The sequence below is a fragment of the Podarcis muralis genome, chromosome 2 (assembly GCF_964188315.1).
Source record: "Podarcis muralis chromosome 2, rPodMur119.hap1.1, whole genome shotgun sequence".
Taxonomy (NCBI): Eukaryota; Metazoa; Chordata; class Lepidosauria; order Squamata; family Lacertidae; genus Podarcis; species Podarcis muralis.
The window spans coordinates 96,411,485-96,427,554 of NC_135656.1; the positions used below are offsets into that span (position 1 = coordinate 96,411,485).

The following is a 16,070-nucleotide window of genomic DNA, read 5'->3' on the forward strand; positions in this document are numbered from 1 at the left end:
TCATCTTATCAAGAGTTCCCTTCTATGTGATGGGGCAATTGGATCTTCATTTATGCAGCACCAAACCTTGGAACGGCCGTCCCATTACATATCAGAAAGGTGCTGCCTCTGTGGTCCTTTTTAGCAATTATTATTAATGACCGTCCTTTTTCAACAAGCATTTCAGGTGCTTGTTTCAGGAGAATTTTTTTTTAAAAAATCCCAGCCTATACCTATTTTAAACTTGGCATTGTTTTGCATGTGTTTTTGCTGGCTATTGTTGTTGTTGTTATTATTATTATTATTATTATTATTATTATTATTATATATTGCTTCAAAAACTCTCATGGGAAGCAATTCACATCAGAAATAAATAATGAGCTAAAAGCCACAAAACCCTGTACCCGACAAAGTTGTCTGGTTAGCATAAGAATTTACCCATCCACCCCACACCTCTCTGTGCCCCCAATCTGTTCTGGGGATTCCCCTAAAATTCTGGAGAAGGTTTGGGGGAGAGGAAGTCCTGTTGTGCAGACAGACGTCCTGGCATGAACAGGACAACTTCATCGGATATAGCCCAGACACACAAAAGTAGGGCTAAAATTCTTGAATTTTATCCTATGCATGCGCATATATATACAGTGGTACCTCTGGTTATGAACTTAATTCGTTCTGGAGGTCCGTTCTTAACCTGAGGTACCACTTTAGCTAATGGGACCTCTCACTGCCGCCGCCATGCAATTTCTGTTCTCATCCTGAGGTAAAGTTCTTAACCAAAGGTACACGAAGTGTTTGTAAGCTGAGGTGTTTGTAACCTGAGGTACCACTGTGTGTATATATGCGCATAAACCATCACAAGGCTGTACCCAAAGAGAGCATGTGCACTGAATGCAATTCTCTTATGATCAACATTTAAATGAAGCAATCACCACAACAAGCACTTATGTTGACTCATGCCGGAAGTGGTAATTGACATGTGGAATTAGTCAAGCTCTCCATGCTTGATGGGCAGGTTGAGAGAGAGAGAGAAGAGCAACTGGAAATGCAGGGAGATGTGAAGAAAACCTAGCAAAGTTTCTGGATTAGAAATAACCACAGCAACTATAAGCTATGTCAGAGGCCCAAAGGAAAGAAATGGTTTTTAAGTGAGTGGATGCTTAAGAAACTGAAAAGGGGATATTAGACAGAAGCAGATACTCTTAAGGGTAGCAGGCACTGTTATGAAGCAATAACTGAACTATGTTGATTAGGGACAATTGAACATTAAACAGTTGCGCTCCTTGGGGCATTCAGCAACATGAATGAAACTATTACTAACTCCCACACCTTTTTCCCTAACAAGAATCTGCTGCCCAGACTAAAGAGGTAGGTGGCACGGGTAGAGGGCCATCCCTGTGAATCACCACTGGTAGAAAACCACTACGGTCTTCTGCACACTGTAATACATCTACAGTATTTAGAATAATATAGAGAAGGAAGCCACACTTGGGATACGTGCTAGTTCCTTACCCACCTTGTGCAGATATCCCAAGTGTGGCTCTGCTCTTTATAAGAGGATTTCACCACTGTATCCTTCTAACGGATGATTTTGCAAATGATATTTCCCCTCAAATCTTCCTTGCTGGCTCCTGAACATTTCCTGCCGTGGCTGCTGGATTCTGCAGCGCTGCTGTGATAGGCAGAATGGAGCATGGCCCTCACCCAGGTGCCACATGCCCCGTCGCAAGCATGCTCACTCAGCCCACGATCCCACCGCTTGGCAGGCCAAGAGGAAGAAGAATGTGCATGGGCAGGATGGCGCATGGGTGTGCGGCTGTTAATCCTCTCCTCCCCAAATGCATGCTCCCCATGAGTGGGCGAATGGCTCCACCTACTGCTGGCTCCAACCTTTCTCACTGCCATGCAACCTAAAGCCACATGGCTCTTGGGCTTAAGAAGGCCACCCCTCCCCTTCCTGCAATATACACATCCACACACAAAAGCCATGATTCTGTAAAAGCCCCTGGAGAGAGGCACACACGAGATACTTCTGCTTAGAGCTGGGAGACGCAGTACTGAAGCCAGCTCACAGGCACATGAGTGATCTACTCTGTAACATCAGGGTGGAGGGAGGGCTATCAAGAAAAACGCAATATTTCTAATCACTGATCTTGTGATTCTTCAAGCTGGGGAGGAGGAAGCACAAGCTTCTTTGAGTTCCCCCTCCTTCAGTGCATGGGCTAGCTGGTTGCAGCAACTTCTGCCTCAGTTCTTTGAATCACGTCATCTTATCGCTCTGAGCAATGAGAAGTTCCAGGGACAGAGCTTCCTTTGGAAGGAGAGGGAGAGGGTGTTGGGACCCGGTCGCCCTGCCTGCTGCTAAAAGTCTGTGAAAGGGTGGAGAATGGGAAACCACCACAACAGAAATCAGGGTCCCCGCACTGTGGTCCTCACCATACATGTTTTTTTCACTGTGCACTCATGATTATTTGTGCTCATGACGGGCAGCTATACTTCCAATATTGCTTGTGCTTGCAAAAGTTTTGAGGGCAGACACACTGCTTCATTTCCAATCAGTGCACGTCCTTCCTGCTGAAATCCTGTAACCTTTTATACCACTCATGTTCTTGTTTACAACTCTTGTTGTACTATAGTGCAAGAGTGGCTCCTCCAGACATCAATAATGTAGTAACATCAGCAAAGCATGACAGAACCACTGTTGTCCAGCAGGGGGAAGACCTTCTCGTTCCAACAGGTTTTTGGGAACTGACTGCTTTTAATGAAAGGACTGTGATGCTTTTATTGTAATCATTGGTATGTTTTTAATAGATATTTTATATTTATATGTAGTTTTATTTCTATTAACATTTAATTGTTGTTTAATGATTGTAGGGAGGTTTTTTCCTATTAATATTTTATCTGCAGGCTGCCTTGAGTCCGTCAGGGGAAAAGGTGTGGAATAATGATGATGATGATGATGATGATAAAGAATGTGTGGACTGTCCATTATAAATATACAGTACTACTAATGCACTATTACTGTGTCAATAAACATGCTGCAGAATGTATCTGCCAAAAAAACCCCAGACTAGACAGGCCCTGTGATTTGACAGGCCTCCTGCATTTCTGCATTCTAGTCTCACCACCCAACATTACTTGCTACTCATTCATCAGGGTTTATTTGAGAAGCCGTGTACAGTGGTACCTCGGGTTAAGTACTTAATTCGTTCCGGAGGTCGGTTCTTAACCTGAAACTGTTCTTAACCTGAAGCACCACTTTAGCTAATGGGGCCTCCTGCTGCCACTGTGCCACCGGAGCATGATTTCCGTTCTCATCCTGAAGCAAAGTTCTTAACCCGAGGTATTATTTCTGGGTTAGCGGAGTCTGTAACCTGAAGCGTATGTAACTCGAGGTACCACTGTATTCCTGTTTCCCACTTGCAGAGCATTAAAAGTTATCAGGAGAAGAACATATTCAATCCCTAAATTCAGAATGAAAGCAGCAGCAGAGGAAATGTGATGGCAACATTATTCTTTGTAACTGCAGCATGTATCTAGAGAAATTCATTTTCTAGACACCATGAAGCTCTGGAGTGCTCACTTTAGGCATCATTTTACTGCCACTGAAGATATAGGCCACTTGTTGTTGTTGTTATTGTTGTTGTTTAGTCGTGTCCGAGTCTTCGTGACCCCATGGACCAGAGCACGCCAGGCACTCCTGTCTTCCACTACCTCCTGCAGCTTGGTCAAACTCATGTTCGCAGCTTTGAGAACACTGTCCAACCATCTCGTCCTCTGTCATCCCCTTCTCCTTGTATCCTCAATCTTTCCCAACATCAGGGTCTTTTCCAGGGAGTCTTTTCTTCTCAAGAGGTAGCCAAAGTATTGGAGCCACTACTTCTGTTTAATGTAACTAATACAGAAAGTTTCTCATTAATCGCCCTTCTGCCCAACTACTGCATTCATAAAGAGTTCATTATAACAATGTTAAATGGTAACAAGGCATTTGGGGGGGGGGACCTCAGCTTTTGCTTCTGTTCCTTTACGAAGACACATTTTGTTACACTGTAGCTCTGTTCCTCAATATAAAGCACATGTGACCTGTTCTAAATAAAGGATATTTTCCACTTCTTGCACAACTGGAACAGATATAAACAGTAGCCTGGACAAACTGAAGTGCAAAACTACTCAAGAGGAAGAGACTCCAGCAAGGCCAATTTAAAAAATAATAATCATATATATAATATATTTGGGGGGGATCACATTAGATCAAATTATTGATTATACTAATATCATTTAACAAATGCAATTCTATGAAATCTAATCACACATTACAATTAATCCCTAGCATAGTAAAGCAATTTAGACTAGCCTGGTTAAGTTTCAGAGCCCGTAATTGTTGAAAGATCGCACTTAGACACCTTTGGGACTTTTCTATTGCTAATTTTAATCAGAAATTTTCATTAGTGATCTTAAACTATTATTGCATACCACCCCATTCTCCACAGCAATGCGAGATTGCAGGGACTTCCAGGGGCATCTACCCAGGGTCCTTGTTTCCTTTAGGTACAGCAGAGACAGTGGTGTCTTTATGATATATGGCTTATTTACACATATATACAACCTGTGCCTATGACAGAGGGGTTCCCAGCATTAAACTCCAAGAGGGTCTTGCCTCCTCCCTTGGAATCAGACAGACATCAACCATCATGCCCTGCCAGCTGCTTGGTGTCTCTGTCACATCACACCTTCTCCATTTCGCTAACCTTTAGCTTTATCTTAGAGTGAAGGGGCCTCACCCCTTTCATGCATTGTGTTCTTCTTAATGCCGCATTCCCAGGTTATCACGTCACACGGGAAGCCAGCCTGGCTTAACACATGCTGATTCCAGAGGGTTACCATTGTCTAGCACACAGCTTAATACTCACTGGTCTGGCCTAATATACATGAGTCTGATACACACGAGTTTTGCTATTTCCCAGTTTTAACACTCAAAGTATCAATTAAATTCTGACATTTGTTTGATCCGGTGATCACAGTGGTCTATCACCCATGAATTCCTAACACTATGAATATTAGATTTTGCAGAAGATAATGAATGAAGAAGTAGACTCCAGAATGGATAGAACAAGACACTTTATCAAGGTCTTTCTGGAAGGGGTAGAACTGCTTTATATTAAGGATACTTCAAGGCTCAAACATCCAGATATGAAAGATGGTACTTCACCTTCTCACAAATCACATTCTCAAACAGATTGTTTTTAATTTCTGAAAAACTGATAGGAAATGTTTTAGAATTCAACATTGAGCCAATTGTATGTGCTGATCGGAGCTTCATATCAGTGTTACATGAATCTGATTCTGGGCACACAAAAACATATTCACAATGGAAATAAGAATTATATTGTACTACAAGACTTACATTTTACAAAGGACTGAAGAAAAATAAAAATATTTAGTTAGAAAGAATAAAAATGGTAGATGCTCAACAATAGTTTTCTGGAACTCTGGTGAAGCCCTTACAATGTGTGTCAAAGAGAGGGAGGGAGGGAGAGTTTAGTATTGATAAATGAGTTAAATATATTAAGATGTAATCCTCATCTGTGTTACACTGGCTGAGGGACTTTAGATTTTTGCAGAAGCCCTGCAACGCTTTGCACTATCAATAGATGAGTATGCCCATGCTGAAGACAGCAATAATATATCATGCTGAAAGCCGTAGAAAGCTGTAATTCTGGCTACTGGGGAACAGGGGAGTAAAGAGTATGACAAAAACCAACTAATTAAATTGACCTATAAAGCCTTATATAGCTCAGGACCAGCAGGGCCATTGCTTTTCATCCTCTGAGGCCCTGGTCTTTCTTTGTGTGGCTTCACCAAGGGAGATGCCGATGCTGAAGACACAAGAATGGTCCTTTTCAGCAGTGGCTTCCTGTTTGTTGAATGCTTTCCCCATGGAAGCATGCCTGGCTAAAATGGCCCACCACTAAGCCCCTTTAGCCATTGGCTACGCTTCAGTTTATGTCATGGAGTGTTTACAAGCACACCAATTCCCAGAATAAAGCCATCAATAAACAACAGTTGATAGATGAACAGTGCAGCTTCTGAAAGGTGAAAGGAAAGATAGGTTTTGATGGCAGGCGTGCGTCACAGGCAAAACTCTAGCAAGAAAAAATACCTTGAATAACAAAAAAAACATTGTTAAATGTTACTGACACTGAATATGCAGGTTTCAACCCCTGAACATGGTTGTACGAGTGGGCAGTTGAAAATCAACTGATGCTCTAATTCTCAAACAAAGCACAAGTGTCAGTGGCTGCATCCCTGAAACTATTAGCTATTTGATTCTGCCGACCTGCACAAGGGCAGAATCCCTGACCATTGGCCATGTTGGCTGAGGCTGATGTGAGTTGGAGACCAGCAAGCTCTAGGTGGCCGCAGGTTCTCCATTCTTGTTCTACAGTGAGAACAGCTCAGATAAAGAGCAACCCGCCCTTAGTTCTGAAAACTGGGGACTTTAAAGTCTCCTGCGATGCATCACTAGAATCCTAAGAAAATTAAGAGAGGCATGCTGGAGAAAAGTTTCAACAAGCCCAGGTCCCTGTCTCTTGCAGTGGCAAACCAGATTCTTATGGGAAGCAACAATGTGCTGTTTTGATGTTGTTGGCAGCACTGATTTTGTCCTGATGTGTTTTATTATTTTGAAGTAAACTGCTTTGAACACCAAGAAAAGCTTCACAGAAATTTGTTGATTAATAATATGAATGCATCAAGTGTTTTCATAATACAGTGGTACCTCGGGTTACATACGCTTCAGGTTACAGACTCCGCTAACCCTGAAATAGTACCTCGGGTTAAGTACTTTGCTTCAGGATGAGAACAGAAATCGTGCTCCGGCGGCGTGGCAGCAGCAGGAGGCCCCATTAGCTAAAGTGGTGCTTCAGGTTAAGAACAGTTTCAGGTTAAGAACAGACCTCCGGAACGAATTAGGTACTTAACCTAAGGTACCACTGTAATTTCCAATGTAGTTGAGATTTTGGGGGGAAGGGGTGGGTGAAAAGTACAGCTGTGACGAGTTGTTCGTTTCCCACAGTGAGCCTACTTAACAACTGCCAAATTAAGTCAGTCAGCATTTATATTGATTCAAGTCTGCAATATTTTCCATTTATACAGCATCATCAGTGTGTGTGGCTCTTTTTCAGAATGTTAAGAGAGCAGATTGCTGTCTCAAAGAGTTTCGTGTAGCCCAGGTACCCAGTTTTTAATTGAAAACGTACTCCCAGAAACAGCAATACTTCAAAAGAGTTAGTAATTACAAAAACAACATAGCGACTTGGCTTGCTTTCAGATCAGATTTAGAGACTGCTGACAACAACAAAAGATCCATATTTATCATTGTTATTAATTTCTACAGCACTTTTTTTAAATAAACAAAGTGCTTTGCTGTTCTCATCTTATTCATTACTTGGATATGTCATACTGAGATCACATTTCTCTTGTTGGCTTTTGGGCCGTGATAGGCACCTCCAGATGATGAACCATGTCTCTCTAAATGTTGGACTACAACTCCCATCATCCCTGACCAATGGCCATGCTGGCTGGTGGTGATGGGCAGTACAGTCCCAAGCACATGGCCACAGATTCTCTATCTCTGCTTTAGGAAGTTACAGGCTTTATAGGGAAGTTTCACAAACTAACAAGCTTAAGTTCTTATCACAGTTCCCCAACATTAGCATGCGATTGTAGGCCCCCAGTCTATGGCCTAGATGAAATTCATCATAAGCCCTCCTTTCCACACACACACACACCTCAACCCCCAGACCACACGGTCAAAGGAAAAACCTCCAGCATGAGAATCGCTCTCCTTCAAAAGAAGACCAAGGATACTGCAGGAGTATTACAAAGTATTTTAATTTTTCTTTGCGTTTGAAGAAAAAGCATTCCCAATCTTTCTTTCTTTTTTTACACAGCATGTAACACTATAGCACACTTTGGTTACAAAGGACCTAATATTTTGCACATAGTTTAGTGATATGTGGGGAATTATCCAAGATCATCCAACAGGAAGCCATGGAAAACAAGCGCAGCACGAACACGACAGATCTATCTGCAGCTTTTAATTCAGGAAGCAATTGAAAGCGGCATGCTTGCCAAGAAGAAAACGCTGCAAAGTAGAATCTTGAAACATTCAACAAGGCCCCCCCTCCTTTCATAGTGCTCTTAGAGCAGTGTTTTTCAACCACTGTTCCGTGGCACACTAGTGTGCCGTGAGATGTTGCCTGGTGTGCCGTGGGAAAATTTGAAAAATTCGAAAGATTTAAAAATAAAGTATTTTATAATTTTTCACATTTCTGTTTACTTACTATTTCATAATAAAGTAATTATAAAATACTTTCTTTGTGTTTATTTGATTCCTATTCAAGAGAATTACTTTATATATAGTCAATATAGGCACAGAGTTAAATTTTTTAACATTTTCTAATGGTGGTGTGCCTCGTGATTTTTTTTCATGAAACAAGTGTGCCTTTGCCCAAAAAAGGTTGAAAAACACTGTCTTAGAACATGAAACACATGCATGTTTGTAGAGAAGGTAGTAAATTTCATTTATTTCAATCCTTTGTTTTAATAATGTATTTAGGGGGGTGATGTAGTTTTGAAAATGATTTTACAAGAAACCTGGCAATGGGAGGAGGGAAGTCAAAATCAGTATGTATGTATGTATTGTATTGTTTTATGTAGAATTGTTGTTGTTAAACTGCAAAATAAATTTTTTATTTATTTATTTATTTATTGAATTCATATACCGCCCTATAACCACAGGTCTCAGGGTGGTTCAAATAATAATAATAATAATAATAATAATAATAATAATAATAATAATAATTGTATTTAAATTTCAGCAAATAGATCACAATTACAAAAACAGGTTCCACCTTTCTTCAAGGAATGTTGCCCAGCAGTAGACCACATTCTGCGTACACACACAAAAAGTCCTCAATTCAATCCATAGCATCTCCAGGTAAGGCTGGAAAATATTCTTGTCCAGAATCACAAAGAGCTGTGCCAGTAGGGGTAGGCCAGGGATAGCTACCAAGAGGGCATTCAGGTGTTGACTCATATCACCCCAACCATTGGCCATAGGCGCTGCATATGCTAGGGTTGCTGGGAATTGTAGTCCATGCCTGGCTTAGTGTCATGGGGTAGTTGGCTCCTCCTGGCCTGCATATTCAAGATCTGGACAGAAGGCCTATCCAAGTTAACCCCAAGGTGGTTAGGCTGCAAGTCCACAAAGGCGTTCCTGTCCCAGATCCCTCTAGGCACAATAGCTGGTCTGGAGGAAACTGCTTTCACTCTCCTGGGGCTTAACACTACCCTTCAAACCCACACTGACATTGCCAGGTGTAAAACGCACAGGGAGAGGAGATCACAAAACAGCCAAACTCGAAAGCCATAGATAGGCCTGATCCGTGAATATGGCACCAAAAAAAATCAAAATCCCCAATGCAAATCGGGATCAAAAGGGTGGGGAAAGGAGAGGTGGTTGCACATTGGAAAGAGAGCTTGCATACAGGGGTGCACAAACATTTTTCAAAGAGGGCCAGATTTCATGAAGTCAACATGCATGAGGGCCGACCAAAGTTGTTGTGAGCTTTTTTTAGGACTGAAGTTGCTGAGGTTTTTTTTTTACAATTTTACCACAAAGTTGTTGACTTTTTTAAGGATTGAAGTTGCTGAGCTTTTTTTAGGATTTTACCCCAGGACATATACTGCCGCAGGGGCTGGACTAAATCGACCAGCGGGCCGGATTAGGCCCCCGAAACAGACTTTGGACATGCCTGACGTAGAATTATAGAATTGTAGAGTTGGAAGGGACCACGAGAGTCATCTAGTCCAAGCCCCCCTCCCCATGCAAGAATATTTTGCCCAACATGGGGCTCAAACTACCAACTAGGCATGCCTTCCTTGAACACGTGCCTTTTAAGCACGATAATACCTATTGCTTGCCTGGATACAACGTGTGTGTATAGAAACCTGTGGCTTTTGTGTAACAGTACAGAGATAGAAGTCACACCACTTCTGTACCTGCCACTGGGATGTACCCCGTACCCATGATTGCACAGGAGGGAATGCAGCCCTTGAGCTGGAAAAGTTTGCCCCCTCCCCAGTAACATAGCTTGGCCTGGGCTTCCTCTAATACTCCCAGGCACAGTACGGAATGTGGCCATGCCATACAAAGTTGCTCCTCTCCATCATGCCAAACAAAACAGTTCCACAAACATCCCTCCATTCACATCAGAGTAACAGGAATAGGAGCAGCAGCAGCAGAACACCTAAATATGCACCAGATATAAGGTCTATTATATTTATTGTGGACCTGCACAAAAAGAGAAGCTGACTAACCAGCCCCTTTTTATTTCCGCTTTGCAGCAATTCTAAGAGAGTTTTAAAACGCTTGACTTTATATTTACTTGAGCTTGAATCTACCTATAATGCAAGTGCATGCGCTTCTAGTTTTCAATCTGCCGTGAGTTAGCAACATTTACATGGAGCACAAATGCAATAGTGTAATGCATACTTTGGAAGAAAGTAAAGAGCACTATTTAGTTTCATGGCTCTAGCTCATTATCCTCATACAATACAATCTGGCCCATCCATCTGAAACATTCCAGAACCTTGCCTTACCCACCCCCCTAAAAAAACCCACAGTGTTTATTTACATGGCCACTCCTGGATGGAAAGCTCACAATTCAACAATACAGAAAATTATTGCAATTCAAAAATCTGCCCAAATCAGCCAGTCCGGGACATTCACTACAAGGAAAAGGGGTGGGGGGTGGGGGAAGATGAGCCGTTCCTTCTCCGCTCTGCTTTGCTTCATACCCATTTAACTATTAGTGGAAGTCTGTAACTCCTAGTCAAGGCCAGATAATGCCTCTGGTGAGAATGTCTAACAATACCCTTTACATAATACCAGCCACAGGGCTTGGCCCCTCCTCCCTCGCCCAAACAGTAACACACACTAAACAAAACTGCTATTATGGCAGGAACCACTCGCTAAATGGCTGCCTTTATATAGCTTCAAACTGTAAAAAGATGTTTCATTTCAATGTATTTAGCAAAAAAAAAAAAAAAAAACTTTTACAAACAGCCTGATTCAGCAGCACAGAAGTAAACAGCAGGCACATAGTTGCTGGGTATATATTTCTTCTGTAACATTCCCCTCTTTTCTCCTCCTCCTCTTCTCTCTCCCCCCCCCAAAAGAGACACCAACAAATAGCCCCAACGCCGGGGGGGGGGAGCAGGCGTGCTCACGAGCTGCTGACACCCTCGGTCTGTTTTGCCACGCACGCTTCTCGCACCTAAGTGAAATGTGCGCCGACGCCGACGCCTCCGCCTTGGCACCCTGCGGAGCCGTGCCAGCCCACACACATTACTTACACACACACACCCCTTTGCAAAGAAAAGAAAACCCAAAAGGGGAGGTGGGGGAGCCTATGCAAACTGCTCTGAGGTGTCGGAGCAAAAGAAGTGGAGCCAGAGGCAGAGAGGGATACTCTCCCCCAGGCGCTGCCAGGGAGGAAGGGGGCGGAGGGCAAACGACGACCTGTCATTTCCCCCACCCGCCAAGTGAGCGAAGTGTGCGTGTGCGTTGTTGTTGTTGTCGTCCTGCGGTGAAGTTTCTCCTTCTTTCTCCCCGGAGGCAGAAGAGGAGAAGGGGGTCGCAGGGAGGGGGACTCCCGGAGACCGGGCAACGGCTTGGGTTTGCAAACAACAACAACAACACACCCCGACTTCGGTCAAGGGGCTTGAATGACAGCTGGGACAGGAGGTTCTGCGCAGAAGGCGAGGCGCCTCGACCCGGAGAAGCGAGAGATTATTTGACGGGGTGGGGAGAGTGGTATGGAGAGACACAGCGTTGTAGGGGGGGGGCGTCGGAAAGATGGGGGAAAGGCAGAGGGGGGTGCAAGAGAGAGGAAAGTTGGAAGGAAGGGGGAATTTGCAGAGAGAAAGAGAAAGGAGGGGCTTAGGGCAGTAAAAAAAAGGCGCCCGGTTGTTGCACTCTCCCACCCGCAATTCCTCAGGAAAGGTTGGCGATGGGCTGCGGATCTGCACCCGCGCCCTCGAGTTCACACAAGCAGGGCCAGGTCGCCCTTCCAGATTTAGTCCAGAGTGGCGCAGGGAGGGGGTGGGGAGAAGAGGCTGGACGGTCCTGCTCTGGCAAGAAGGGCAAAGGAAGATAACTATATACTGTATACGGTTGGAGGGAAAGGGTGGGGGTGGCGACGGACAGAGGATCGCGCCCCGGACTGCAGAGCCCCCCTGCTCACCTGTTCTTCAGCGGCTGGCTCTTCAGCTCATAGTAGGTCTTGGGCTCCTCGTGGAACTCCTCGCCGACCTCAAAGTCCGGCACGATCCCCGACTCCGCCTGCATGTCTCCGGCGAGGCGAGGGAGCGAGGGAGGGACGGAGAGGCGAGGGAGGCGAGCCGCGCCCGCCCCAAGCAGCGCAGCCCTGCGCCCTGAGCTGTGTCTGTGCGCCCCGCGGCTCGCAGAAGCGACAGCAGCTCTCCAGCCCCGACACTCCCGGCTTGGATGGACTCGGCTGGGCTCTGCTCTGCTCTGCCCACAGCACAGCTCCGCGCACACCTTCCTCCCGGCGCCGCCTGGGATTTGTAGTTCTTCGCGGGGGCGCTGCCTACCAAGCCCGATCGCCCGCCGCACTACGACTCCCATAAGGCCGAGCGGCCGTGACGCAAGGCCCGGGAGGGCGGGGCGCGGAGAGGCACCGGCGCGCGCCCTGTCAATGTCAGCAGAAAGCCGCTCGCCAAGGGTACAGCGGCGGCGGCGGCGGCGCCCCGCTTCGGACGCGGGAGGCGCCGGGGCTCAGGCCCGCCGGGCAATCTGGCCTTGTTCCCACGAACAAGGCTGGCGGCGGCGGCGGTAGTCGTTCGCAGGGCCCGAGGTGCTTGCACTCTGCACGTGCTCAGACGTGCCCTCGCCTTCGCTACATTCTACGGGCTGCTGGTCCATGTTCACACACCGGCAAGGCCAAGGCGCTCTGAACATGCCCTGAGACCTCCGGATATAGGGCGGTATATAAATTCAGTAAATAATTTGAATTATGCTTTTGAATTATGATGCTGGAGGAGACTCTTGAGAGTCCCATGGACTGCCAGAAGATCCAATGTATCCATTCTGAAGGAAATCAGGCCTGGGTGCTCACTGGAAGGACAGATCCTGAAACTGAGGCTCCAATACTTTGGCCACCTCATGAGGAGAGAAGACTCCCTGGAAAAGACCCTGATGTTGGGAAAGATGGAGGGCACAAGGAGAAGGGGACAACAGAGGACGAGATGGTTGGACAGTGTTCTCGAAGCTACCAGCATGAGTTTGAGCAAACTGCGGGAGGCAGTGGAAGACGAGTGCCTGGCGTGCTCTGGTCCATGGGGTCACGAAGAGTCGGGCACGACTAAACAACAACAAAATAAGAAGAAGAAGAATGCTCAGAGGCACCTTCGCTTTCGTGAGGTGTGCCAGGAGTCATGCTCAAAAAGCCTGTCTGGAAACACTTCTGTTTGCCTGGCAGTGTTCCCACATGGCAATGTGAACACTTGCTCTGCGCTTTGATCGCCACTGTCTGCCGCGTAGTCCGCACTGAAAGTTGGTTGCTCAGCAAAGGGCGCGTGGTAAAGCCCTGGTTCGTTCGCATTTAGACTTGCCGTTGCGTGGGGGTGGGAAAGCTCTCCATCCTGAAACGTTTTGGGTATTATTTTGTCGCAAGTGCATCCATGAACACACTGAATAATGCTTGCTTCATGAGCTCAACGGGGCTTCTGTCCTCTGGCCAGATGCATTACCCAGCAAGTTGGCCAGCCTAGGAATAGAAAGGCTATTCAGTGCCCAAGCGTGGAGTCCAATGCAAACTTGTAACCACCTCCCCAACCATGCTACAGAAAGGCCTGTTTTGAAATACTGTACTTTGCTGTCATTTAGTTCCATGTCTAGCATGTTAGCCTGAATTTTTCAACCTCATGGTAATGGGCTTGCAATCCAGGCCAAGCCTACCTGTAAATTCTAGTCCTGCAAAGTGTCCTCTTCCCCCTCTGCCCCACCTTTTGGGACTATCTAGTTCCAGCAGAGTGAACTCAGGCTAAAGGCTGCAGGTGATTTTTTCCTGAAAAGATTTGGCATAGCTTGATGCTTAAATCCTGCTTGCTGAAAATAGATGAGTGTGTTGACATATTTAAAAGATCGCAAGCTCACTCCTTCTTTTTACTTTGGATTAATCCAGAATAATCATCATCAACTATTTAACAATCAAACAAGGATCAGAATGCTCCTATTCCAGCATAAACAAAACCACCCTTTTAACCCTTCTTTGGGTAAATGCGAATGACCACATATCACAGTAACTTACTACAATTTGCACTTCACCTCTTGATCAACAAACCACTTGTTCAGATCCTCCTGGCAAGGGAAAATTTAGCACACTTCCACTTCTACACATCTCTGACCATGTGTGGAAATAGGGTAAAATTATTCATATCACTACACGGTGTTTATATGCACATCATTATATGATTAGTTTTCTCTTGATAAGTACAGCAGGATTCTATATTGATCCTTCTAAGCACCCTGGAATGTAATCCAAAAAATGCACCTGCTCTGACTGTTAAACGATGCGTAATGCGTCTTCTAGAAACAGGAAGTTACTCCCTCTAATTTCTGATACCCAGAGGTGATTGTCATTGCTTATGCAGCCAAAATGGCACCATCCACCCAAAACAAGGAGGACTGGGGAAGCCTCAAGGTTTGCAGAAGTAAAACAGAACATTGGGGTGGGGGGGAGCCCTAAGAGAGAAAACCATTCAGTCAAATATTGATTCCTCTTCCAAATCCTTGCTCCCAAAACAGCTTTTGAAAACCCTTTTCCGTTTCATACAAGCAGTCCCAACTACCCAGCTCAGTGTACATGTATCCTTGCAGGGACAAAGGTTCCAGTTTAACATATTTTCACATTACATTAGAGGTTGGGAGGCAGAAGTTGGTCATGGATGCTTTAGCTGAGATTCCTGCATTTGCAGGGGGTTGAGCTGGATGACCTTCAGGGTCCCTTCCAACTCTACAATTCTATTATCCCACAGCCTGCATGTCCAGTTACAAAAGGACCCCAGGTATCAGGACTGGGAAGGACATCTACCAAGGACCCTGGAGAGCTGCTGCCAGTCAGAATAGATGATACCAGGCAAGCTGATCCTACAGAGAGACAGCACAGAGTAGCTAAATGGGGTCACAGGCATCCAAGACACATATGAAATGAGTAAGGGGACAGAATAAGTAGATGGCAGGAAGTGGTTTCCATGTGCTTTTGAGACTTGGAACCTCTCTTTTATGAAGCAGACTCCTGGAGAGATGTGTATGTTACAGAGTCAGGCAGGTCATGATTCAATGGGGGAGGAACAACTTCTTTTTACTTCTCAATTACATTTTTTTCAAATTCATACATTAACCATTACACCCATACATTGACTTCCCTTCCCCCTTCCATGGTTCATTTTAATTATCTATTACTACTGCAAATTCTAATTACTCCATATTTTTTAAATTTCCCTTTCTCATTGTATCTCTGGTTAATTTACACTGCTGAATTTACATTGCTAACGTTTTGACCTGTTTACAATGATGCTTCAGATATTCTACAAACATTTTCAAGGAGCAGCTTATTTTGGGAAGAGTTAGTGTCCATCCCTCGCTTTCTTTTATTGCCCCTGGTTTTCGTCAAGGGACAACTTCTTTAGTGATGTGGCTGTGTCTTTCCGAAGTGACTAATCTTATTTTGAATTCAAAGTAGATGATGTAATATATCCTGCACTGGGATAATTTATATTTGGATATGACATGTGCAAATGTTTTATTTTACACAGAGTTTCCTTATCGGACAAGTGTGGTTTGGTGGGAGCAGAGTTCTGGCTCTAAAAATGCTGCACGGTTTGGGGCCAGTCACATCAGTGCTGCCTCAATTCCTCCTCCCCCCTTCCTGCCCCCTGTAAAATGGGAAAAGCTAACAACTTGCTCTGCACCACTATTGTGTTCTTCAATATAGTAAAGAGTG

General features: G+C 44.8%; 1 protein-coding gene across 5 annotated transcripts in view; it reads right to left on the bottom strand.

Moving 5' to 3' along the window:
* The window catches only part of MITF (melanocyte inducing transcription factor), a 134,375-nt gene extending 121,784 nt beyond the window's left edge, over positions 1-12,591 (bottom strand). For 3 of the 5 annotated variants that reach the window (XM_028719411.2, XM_077925041.1, XM_077925043.1), the window contains exon 1: positions 12,288-12,589. In XM_028719411.2, coding sequence (XP_028575244.2) covers positions 12,288-12,391 — 104 coding nt within the window. In that variant the 5' untranslated portion in view covers positions 12,392-12,589. Of the gene's footprint in view, positions 1-12,287 lie in introns of all 5 variants that reach the window. The other 2 variants (XM_028719412.2, XM_028719413.2) reach the window with 2 other exon arrangements.
* Between the last annotated feature and the right edge of the window lie 3,479 nt (positions 12,592-16,070).